Here is a 10,961-nt window from a genome sequence, read left to right as displayed (position 1 = left end):
ATGTTACTTATGTTTCAGTTACTTTTTTTAACATTCATTGTTGAGTTTGGGTTTTGCCTGGTGCAATAAAACATCAAAAATAGCATTAATCTTGTAAGAGTGTAAATAGATTCACCATTATTATCTTGGTTATATGTTATTGTTAACTGATGTCATATTTTATACTAATATTCTTTTACTGTCCTTTTGCTGTGTGTGTTTGTATATGTATATGTATATATATATATATATATATATATATATATATATATATATATATATATATATATATATAAATAAATAAAATATCTCACAAAAACTCGTGTTCTGAAGTTCTCAAGTGTGAATTTCAGCCAGCATGTTACTTCTGTAGGAAGCCACAGCAGTAACACAAGCCTTGATGTCAATCAGATCCCTGGGCTATAACCCAATAAAGCTTAACTCTGGGTTGAATGCAGATGAGTCATTTCCCCAAGGGGAAATCACAGTCATTCAAGTAGCCGAGGACAGTAGGGTCAAAATATGGTCATCCTAAGAAAGTACATTATTCAACACAATCCTTGTCATTGTCAAGTTGAAACCAAGGACACAATCAAAACCAAATCAAGTCCTACACACTTCCTGTTCAGATTATGTGTGGTAGAAATTACTGAAGATACAGATCCAGACAATACAATAAAGTTTCCATCAGTTGCATAGAGTCCACTGAAGTTTTCACAAAATTAGTTTTCTTGTGTGTTTGTTGCATTTCTTTTCTTCTGATGGGAAAAATTATTTCTATTTGTCAGTAGATTTCAAATAATGATCCTGAACATGGCTGTTATTTTCAAGTGAAATATGGAAAAATGTAAAAAAAAAAAATTAAAAAAAAAAAAAAAAAAAAAACTTGTGGTATTGACTGTGCTTTCATTGATGATGCAATTTGCTTATTTGCATATCTAGGTCAAATTAGATGATGGCGTCATTTCAAACTTACAAACATACATCCTTGTCGAATTTTTTAAAACTGAAGTTAACAACACAAACATCGACTGAACAAAAAACAGACAATAAAAAAACTGTATAAAATAAAGGGAAAACATACACCAAAATAAAAAGTTAAAAAGGAAAACAGAACACAAGAATATATTTCAAATTAAAAAAGCATGGGGGAAAAACGCTTTTAATTGATTCTTATTTTGTAACTGAAAGACGGTTGCAATGTATTTTTTTATTTCTGATTTCAAAACCTAAAAAAGAGGTTTATGTTTTGAGAATTTACATCTATGAATATGGAATTTAGTAATAAATTAAATTGGAATAACGAGGGGGGAAAATCATTGTCCTTGTTGTTATATTTTTAAAAAAAATATGACAGTATTACTTAAAATGTGGGATAATATTATTATTAATAAAGTAGGCAATGTTCATTTTATACGTAAATTCACAGAACCAACATAAATGTGTAAACGATTCAGGATGTAAACCACAAAAGAGCAGTTCACATCAATGTCCTGTTTAAACTGTTGTAAAAGCAGTTGTGCTGGATAGAACCTGTGGAGCAGCTTTAAAGAAACTTCTCTGATTTTGTTTGAACTTCTGTGGTAGGGACCAGGTTTTTCCTACCGAATGGACAAATTTGAGAAGGAAGAGAATTCTGCTCCACTCTGGCTCTTTAAGCAGTCACTGTCTGTCTTTCTGATGATTGGTTTCTACTCACGTCAATCTAATTAAAGAGGGCGGTTCTAATGGCACCTTTTCTCGTATCCTCATGCCTATTGGTTAGATTTTTGTGTTCCTTCTTCTGATTGGCTGAATCCAGCCCGCAGGCGGGTAGAACCTTCCAGAGCTGGGCGTAGCAGGAATTGGAAGTTACACATTTTTTTGTTGCTCACTGCGAAGCTTCGTGAATCGTTTCCCGCAAAATTTCTATTTTCCAATCATGGATTCTTCTGGTTGATTATAGCTACGGAGACACGTCGACTGTTTTTCACTTGGAATCTTCAAAGATTACACAGGAAAACACAGAAATATGTAAGTATCAGCAGCAACCTAGCTTAAAGTCAGTCCTCAGTGGATCCAACGTGACTGCTGCTGTTAGCCTCCCCAACCGCTAACCCGACCTGTGGCCAGATCAACTCAGCGGGTCATAACGGCTACAAATGAGACGGAAACGATCACAGCTTGTTATTGTACGAAGATTAGAAGGAAATGCAGCGATAACTTTCGCCGCTGGAACACACCTATTGTAAAAACAATGTAATGAGAGCCGCCTGGCTGCCATCGGATAGCCTTTCAAACTATGAAGGAAGCATCGGTGTCAGATTTTGTGTGTTTTTGTGTTTCTAGTGTTTGACCCTGTGAAACAGACTGGAGGATGGACAGCGAAGTGACTGTTATCTCCAAACCCTTTGTGGATGTGCGCCTCACCAGCACCATCTCCTCCTTCCTGGTGAACCGCAGGTTCAACAGAGGGATTCGTATAGCAGAACTGAAGGTGAGGTTGAGCTGGAAAAGGCAGCCTTTCCATCCCTCCTGAGTTTATTTGACTGTTTTCTCTCAGGATGTCAAGACAGCGTTATACTGCAGTGTCTGAACTTCTGAGAGAAATGAATAAAATGGGCTGGGATAATGGCCAAGTTGTTCAACTTTGGATTCCACATGTGGGGCTTTGCATCCCACCTTTAAAACCAATGCAGCACCCTTTTTTTTTCTTTAACTCTTTCCATTTGGCACTCAAGTTTTCTTATATTAAAAGTTGCCTTTTTATTGAAAGCTTGTATAATACACAGAAATAGTGAGGTATAGATGGACAATATTGGTGTTTCTGTCAGTATCATCTCTTTTAACCCAATAACAGGTTTCACACAGTCACTACTGAGGCAGGAGGTGTGTTGTCTAATGTCACTCTACTGAATGACATCCAGACATTCTGAAGACCTTTAACCAGGACTGCAGTGGCACCATTTGATTCCCTCCCAACAAACTACATTTGTTTAGAATCACAAAACATACAGAAAATTCAAATGAACATTAATTTAAGATTGATTTTTGCCATTTATGCCCAAGTTTTAGCTGCATTTATGAATGCAAAACCACCTGTTTTGTCTGTTTACTTCTTTCGACATGACCTTTTTTGTTGTTTGCTATTTAAGATAAATCTGCATTGTTGGCGGTGAAAGTAAATTACTCTGAACATTTAATTTCGACTCTTTTTACCTTCAATACATTTTATTTTAATCCAGGGCTACGTCACATAGGTCTGATGTTGAAAACTAACATTAGTCACCTGCTGGAAAAAACAGAAAGAAGGGATGTATTATATTCATTCTCTCAAAGTAGAACAAATGATCGCTGAAGGGAGCAGCTACAAGAGAGACAGAAGAGATGTTGCATTTCGCTGTGGTTTGTTGACCTCTGCCTCGTAAGGTTTTTAGAAAGTGGCATTAAAAGCAGACTTTGTGTGCCATACAGGTACTGAATTAGCTATTGTGTGTTGTTATACTTATGCTGTCTTGTCCCATTGTACTCAGGGAAACTTGGAGATGATCGTGGGCGCCCCTCCATCCTGTATGGACCTGGAGTTGTACAGTGTTTCTGACAAGTTCCTACAAAAGCTCGAAGACGACGAAGCTCTGCTCGGCTCTTATCCTGTGGACGATGACTGCAGGATACATGTATGTACCGTTAAGTTGTAACATGCAATTTTACTAACAGGTTTAAAGTTTGTAGTTTGTGACAAGCATCCAAATGTCAACTTTGTTGTGTATACATTGGCTGACGGAAAATCATTTTTGCCATTTGTGCAAACTAATGTGCACATAAATTCACTTAGTTTGTTTGACATTTTAAAACAAATTTAATAGCATTTTGCTAATGGAAAAAAATGCTCATAACTAGATTTTGTCTCTCTGAAGTGAATATTTGTGTTGAAGCGGCTGTTTGCAGGTCCAGCATGTGTTTTGTGTTCGTCTTCTCATGCAGGTCATTGATCGAAGTGGAGGGCAGCTTGCAGAGTTCACCGATGTTTCCAAAGTGCAGAAATTCGAGCTCTCGGACAACGACTATGATAAGAGAACAGGTAAAGTCTGTCATTACATTTCTCCTCCAGCGAATATCTGTTTAGGGAAATCATATTTGACCAAACGTGTGTCTGCAGATCATATGCATCCAGTGTTTTTGCTGTAGTGATAGTCAAGTAACTCTTTCCAGACAAGTGTCCATATCTGGTAACTTGTTCATCACTTTATTTACATCAAACTAAAAATGAAATAATGAAAAAGACTTTAATAAAGTCTTCTTTTTTATGATAAACACACAGTGTTAGGCCCTGGCTCTTGAGCAAAACATCTGCTGTAGCTGTTCGGTGCACATGAGTGATTCACTTATGTTAAAAAAAAAAAAATGGAAAAAAAATGTGCTTGAACATTGTTTTTTTGGGAAAAAAAATGACTGAATGTGTTTGAAAACACTATAAAAGCTCATAAGTCGTAGTTAGTTTACTGTTTTGCAATTTTTTGAGTTGTAAGGCAGTGCAAGAGAAGGGATTCTATCATCAGTTGTGATGGTGTGTGTTTATGTCAAAACAAAGTATACGTCTTAGGGTTAAGTGGATTTATTCACCCTTAACTCAGCCAGGGCATGCAGCCAGTAATTGTTCAGACTCTAAATAATCACTTTTGAGAATTTCTCATGGGCAATTCCTGAAAATTAAAGCAATGAAAATGTAATAGAACTTTGTCTTCCACTGCTTGCTGATTATGATTCAATTTTCTTTGCTTCAGATTCAGCAAGGGCTTTCATGAAGAAACAACAGATCGGTCACTACAACGAGGAGGAAATGGCCAGGAAGAAAGCAGAACTGGCTGCTCGAAACAAAGAACAGGAGGCTGCTGCCGAGGCCATTTCGGTCGGCAGCCGCTGCAAAGTGCAGGTCCCCGGGCAGCCCACGAAGCTTGGCACAGTCATGTATGTCGGTAAGTGTGGCTAAAGCTCGGCGTGTTTCAGGATGAGTTTCACTCCCAACAGAACAGGCTGTTTTAATTCTCTGTAACTTTGGCTTTTCACTCGATCTGTGCAGGAGAGGACAAAATGCAGCAGTTTTTCTGAATTGCTGCGTTTAGGACGTAGTTTATAAATGTGGGTTACTTGTTTTCTGATCCAAAAGAGCCGAATAAAATGTGCTGAAATTGACTGAACGTTTCTGTTCATGTTCATCCTGTCAGACATACAGCCTAGTCTGTTGCACCTCATGTGAAACTAACAACCTTAAAGCTCGTGTCCGGAGTTTCCGTTCGTTTCCAACATATGTATCATTTTTCAACAGAGCTTAAATGTGTCAGTCTGGTTCGATACTACAATATAATATTATCACGAAGCAATATAAAAATTTATTTATGAGCCCCGCCTTCGTCTCATAGACCCCCATGTTATCTGAAAAAGCGCCGGTCAGCTTCAGCCAATAGATTTTGAGCTTCCGCCTTGTCATGCTGTCAATCAAAGTGTGCACGCAGCCAGAGAGCACGGCCGCTCGCCCAGGCAGAGGTGAGTTGGCTCCGCAGCAGCCGCCCCGCTCACCTCGGATATATTCACTGTCTGCTGAACATCCACCGTAAACAGCTAAACATGTAGGATGCTGTAGGACTCAGAGGCTCTCATTTTCACCCGACGGATAATAGCGTGCACAATTAAAGGGGCGTGGCTTGGTCGCTCATGAAAGCAGAGGGAGGGCAGAACCTGAGACATTGGATTAAAAAAAACCTCTCTCTTTCAAAACTCCAGACACGAGCTTTAAGTTTTCAATTCATTCTCGCTGCAGCCAGTTTCACTGTTATTCTCATTGAGGCCCTGTTTAAAGTATGTTTCAAAAGCAGCACTTTGAAAACCTTGTGAGTTTCCACAGAAATGGCAGAAATAATGAAACTAAAGTCATTTTCATGTTGGGCCACTAGTTGATGCTGTTTGTTTGAAGTCACACACATGCAGACAACAATACACTTTAAACATTAACAGTGTGAGTGCAGGGACGTTCGCATGGACAGGCAGCTCAGTCGGATTGCTATTCAGGGCGACTCTCAACTGTAAATCTACCGAGTCCCAGCAGAACGTGGACTGGAAGTTGGGACTAGGGCTGAACGATATGGGCAAAATTTCATATCTCGATATCCATGCCAGATATCTCGATATCAATACGATATATTACAATGGATTCAGTGAAAGTTGAGCATTTTTCAGAAAAATAAAAACATCATAATAGAAAAGGGTGTAAAAAAAAAAAAAAAAATCAGTTTTATTTATGAGAACTCACCGCCACTACTATCAGACTCGTTTGTGCAGATTCTGCAACCACCCTCTGCCATCAGCTGTCGACCAGTAAACGAGATTTGTGGTTGGCTGGCCTTACCTGTGCATGGGCAAGCTTACATGCAGGGCAAGCAGGGGAAATCTTGATATCGTTGATTTTGAGAAACTGATGTCCTGAATGTTCATATCCCGATATCGATATGATAACGATATATCGTTCAGCCCTAGTTGGGACACTCTGGAGCAGGACTCTTCACTACGGCCGTGGTGGAAACGAGCAGCTTTTTGGGGGACTGATTGCCAACTGTGTGAACAGCAGCCCGTTGTGTAAATTTCCGGGGAAAAAAAGCAAAAGACAGAGTTTAGGACTGATTAGCAAAGTGACAATAACCATTTGTTTACTTGCTGAAACTGTCACTGAAGTGATGACTTAACAGGGTGACGAGGTGGCAAATATTACTCGTCACTCATGACTTAAATTTGGTTTGACTGTCTGTGAAGCGCACTGGGGTCAGCTTGAGTGTGTTAATAAATGACATATGACTCGGAGACTGTGTATCCAGCCTAAAAACCAGTGTCGTTTGTTGCAGGTACGGCAGACTTCAAACCCGGCACCTGGGTTGGCGTGAAGTACGACGAGCCCCTGGGAAAGCACAATGGAACGTGAGTGTTTTTATTTCTTCAGCACAGAGAAATTGAATGATGTTCTGATTCTTGATTTTGATGTTTACCTTTCTGTATTTTCCCTCCTTTGTTTCCGCAGCGTTGATGGCAAGCAGTACTTTGAATGTCAGAACAAGTACGGTGCGTTTGTGAAACCCCTGAATGTGACTGTGGGAGACTTCCCCGAGGAGGAGTACGATCTGGATGAGATGTAGGAATCAGCTGTTGTGTCCTGAATTTCAAGCGCCAAGTTCTCATTAAAGATGGAGTCAAATTGTACTTTTGATTTCCCCCTGGAAGGCATCCTCTGAAGGCACTTTAGCCTCAAGTTTTCTCTCTGTAACTTCAGTGCAACATGACACTGGCGACTGTCGCTCTTTAGTAACGCCCGAGGAGGAGCTAGCAGAAGCAAGGCGTCACGTTTTCATCACTTACTCCACGCACTTTTGTTTTACTGCGATCATTGTCATGCCGAGTTTTCTGTACAATTCAACAACCTGTTAAAAAAAAAAAAAATTGAAGTTGATGTGTTCAAATTTGTTGTATATAACTGTATGATTGTCTGGAGTATTTTTTTTTTTTTCTTTTTGGTAAAATTACTGTGACACATCTGAGGTGAGTTTAATTTAGATGTACCTAAACACAACATGCCAATAAAAACAGGATCTGAATTTAATTTCACAATAAGCAGACTAATAATTGAATTTTTAAAGCAGATTCTAACTCCTCTACAGTTCCTCTCAGTGGTCCATGTTGAGAGTCAGCGGCACCAGCTTCATCCTCTTCTTTCTGAAATGATCAAAACAGAAACTTCACTAATGTAATACTTTTTGTTTATATGTTGAAAATAAATGAAGTGACAACAGGATGGGAAAAGAACCTTTTCTGAATTCATCTTACTAAAAATATAGTTGCACTAAAATGTGTCCTTATATTGAAGCATTAAAACATGTTTACAGTTCATGACTTCAAGGTCAAAGTTTGACTTTTTTTGTTTTTAAACTTTAAATTCCAGTGTCTGATTGTGATCAGGTAAGTTTTTTTCAATTCCACAGCTGTTCAACAAAATGGAACTGGAGCTGAAAATGTCCTCTAAAAAACACATTGTTTAGTTTAAAGTCAGTTTATTGGGATTATTAGAAGGAGAAAACATTTATTTTAGTTCTGTCATATAAACTCAACTCTTAATTTTAGAATGTTTTCCTTTAATTACACATCTGTTCATCTAGATGTAGCAAGTTACAGCGCCAGTTTCTCATCAATTATAACTCATGTGAGACTTGCTACATACTTTCAGATGTATATTTTAACTTTTCAGCTTTGCACAATTGCAAATTTTAAAACTCCATCAATCAAACGGTTTGCCTTATTTATGTTGTAGATCAAACACATTTCTTTTGTCTTCCAGAGTTCAGAGGAAATGTACTTAATTATTGCTGTCATATCATTCCCAAACATTCAAATATATATTTTCAAAAGTCAATCCTTTCTGTTCTCTGAAATGCTGATGTGTTACTATGTGCCAAAGGGTCATGCTTAAAAATAAAGCCTTTTTGCCACTACACTCAAAGGTGTTTTTGATTTACTTTGAATTATTTTTTTCGTGTAAGAGTTTGACACTGTCTGCTCAGTTCACTCATCCCTTTCAGTTACCACTTTAGTATCACTAATTACATGCTTTATTTATCACCCGGAGGGCTAGATGGTGAAAGAAAAGGACAAAAGGTTTGAGCTTGCCCAAGTAGAGTGAAACTTATCCAATTTGAACCCCTTTCAATTATAAGATTGTCTTTAATCTCTGGGTCACTGATAAATATTTTAAACAAACCTTTTTTCCTCCATCCTAAAACCAGAACTTTGGCACAGCTGCTGCACTGACCCACAACGGAGTGTGAATCTATATTGAGGTTTCAAAGCCATAATGTTACAGTCTCAGAAGTTCAGCTCTGTACATATCAGAGTTTCATTGTTCTTCGAGAATCACGCAGTGGAGCAGTGGTCAGCAGTCTTACCACAAGGTGAGGAAATCTCCGGTTTAAGTTCAGGATTAGGGCCTTTTTCTGCGTGGGATTTACATGTTTCACTGGATATCCCCATTTCTGCCAACAGTTTGCATAACTGTGCGTGTGCGTGTGTCCTGGGATGGACTGGTGACTTGTGCAGGGTGTCCAGGTGTCCCTTCCTTTTGCATACGTGGTGAAATGTGGTCAACATCAGCAGCCTGCAGCTCTTAATTTGACAAGACAGTATGTTTGATTTGCCGTCACAATTAAAGTATTGAAAATAATAAAGAGACTGAGTAACAGCTAAATAATAATAGATAAAGATGAACAAACAAAACAAATTCGACAATCTACTAGAGTACTTTATTCAAATGAAAGGAAGTTGATGAACGGGATTTTTGTGTATATTTTTTAAAAAGGCACACAATTCTACAAATTGTCAGCTTTCTTTCTCTGGTGACATGACTGATGCAGTGTGCACAGCATTTCTGTCAGTTTCATCAGCCAAGTTGTCACAAAAAGCTGTTTTGCAATATTAATCAGCCCCGCAGGTTTTTTTTTCTTCACTCTACACTCGACACTTCAGGAAGATCGATAAGAAAAACAGCAGTATCATCATAATCATTGATTGATCTGCTATGCTGGGTGTTGGAGCCATTCCCTAAAACATTCATTCTCCAACTATGGGCAGGAGCAGAGGACACACAGGACAGGTTGCAAGTCCTTCACAGGGCAAACACAGAAACAGAGAATCTCTCACACACACACACACTCAACCAATTTAGATTCAACAATTAGCGATTTTTATGTTTTTCACTTTGGGAGGAAACTGGAGCACCCGGAGGAAACACATGCATAGAGAGAACATGCAAACTCCACACAGAAAGGCTCGACAGGTATTTGAAGAGATGACCTTATAATGTTATTATTTTTATTATCATTATTTATTTTTTTCATTTTTCCATTCTGACTGACAGAATGGTAACATCACTGTTTCCTTTGTGACTGGTGGGCGGAGCTTACCTCTACTTGCTTCTGATTGTTTACAAAGTGTTCATCAAAGTTCAGATGAGGCTTAAAAACCAGGAGACTCCTGCTTAAATCGGGGGTGTTGGCAGGTTTGCAGTAACCTGTCAATGCACTGGTGGTTAGTAGGACCCAGTTTATGCATGAATTTAATGGATCATGCACTTTCACTACATTGATCATCGTCCCCTTTTGGTTTTTCTTCTCCTGCTAATCAAACGGTGTATAATTTTTTCTGCTCGGATGAAATTATGATTCTGATGGAATCAGTACCCACAACCCTGTGCCTCACCATGTATGTTGTTAATTACAGTTCAGAGGCATACTATGTAGTTTTGTTTTGCATTTGTTGGTGCACTAGGAAGTTGTTTGCCAGTTGAATTAATTAAGTTCCAAAGAGCAGTGTATTGTGAGATGACTTCCTGATATGCTTTGAGTTTCCATGACAGCACTTTTGAAAAAATGAAAAGAAAAAAAAGGAAGTGTGGTCCTTTGGCTTTGGACCAGCTTCCATACAGTTCTTTGTAATAGCTTTTCACAATGCATTAGCATGTAGAATTGTGGCTCTTGCTGGGTTCAAACCACTGACTCGTGAGTCTGCAGACTTTTAATGTGGGTGAGTTACCACTTGGCTACCCCCATGGGGGCAGTTGGAAAGGGAAAATGGTTGAATTTAAAGCATATGTCCCAACATATTAAAGAGGTTTAGGGGGGGGGGGGGTATTGCTGAAATATGCATGAATGGTTCAGGAAACAACTCCTTGCGTCTTTTTAATGGGGAAATGACACTATAGCATTATACAAAGCTCAAAAAAGTGGATTTTGCATAATACCACCCCTTTAAAAGGTTTTCTCACTAATACTTGGTGTCCCTGTTTATTTGCACCCCACTCATTTGTTCACCTCTGCACGTGTTTGCTGAAGTGTAATCCTGAAGTGATGATGTGGTGACACTTCCACACCAACAGATGGTGATGAAAAATGAGTTTCATGAAACTAATGTGACTT

General features: G+C 38.7%; 1 protein-coding gene across 1 annotated transcript; it reads left to right on the top strand.

Annotated features, from left to right (window-relative positions):
• Nucleotides 1–1,822: 1,822 nt before the first annotated feature.
• tbcb (tubulin folding cofactor B) lies at nt 1,823–8,074 on the top strand. The gene is made up of 7 exons (XM_030108173.1): nt 1,823–1,992; nt 2,308–2,455; nt 3,492–3,635; nt 3,943–4,039; nt 4,743–4,934; nt 6,852–6,924; nt 7,025–8,074. Exons 2-7 carry the CDS (start codon nt 2,336–2,338, stop codon nt 7,137–7,139), a joined length of 741 nt encoding a protein of 246 aa, XP_029964033.1. The 5' UTR covers nt 1,823–1,992; nt 2,308–2,335; the 3' UTR covers nt 7,140–8,074.
• The last annotated feature ends 2,887 nt before the right edge of the window (nt 8,075–10,961 follow it).

This window comes from Salarias fasciatus, chromosome 14, assembly GCF_902148845.1.
Source record: "Salarias fasciatus chromosome 14, fSalaFa1.1, whole genome shotgun sequence".
NCBI classification, from domain to species: Eukaryota; Metazoa; Chordata; class Actinopteri; order Blenniiformes; family Blenniidae; genus Salarias; species Salarias fasciatus.
This window is presented reverse-complemented; position numbering and strand designations above follow the sequence as displayed.

What these genes read in the sequence shown, in the direction of transcription:
- tbcb (XM_030108173.1), top strand. Translation starts at nt 2,336, where the DNA reads ATGGACAGCGAAGTGACTGTTATCTCCAAACCCTTTGTGGATGTGCGC. An exon ending in ACGATGACTGCAGGATACAT is followed by an intron (nt 3,636 to 3,942) that starts GTATGTACCGTT and finishes CTTCTCATGCAG; the next exon opens with GTCATTGATCGAAGTGGAGG. An exon ending in CGACTATGATAAGAGAACAG is followed by an intron (nt 4,040 to 4,742) that starts GTAAAGTCTGTC and finishes TCTTTGCTTCAG; the next exon opens with ATTCAGCAAGGGCTTTCATG.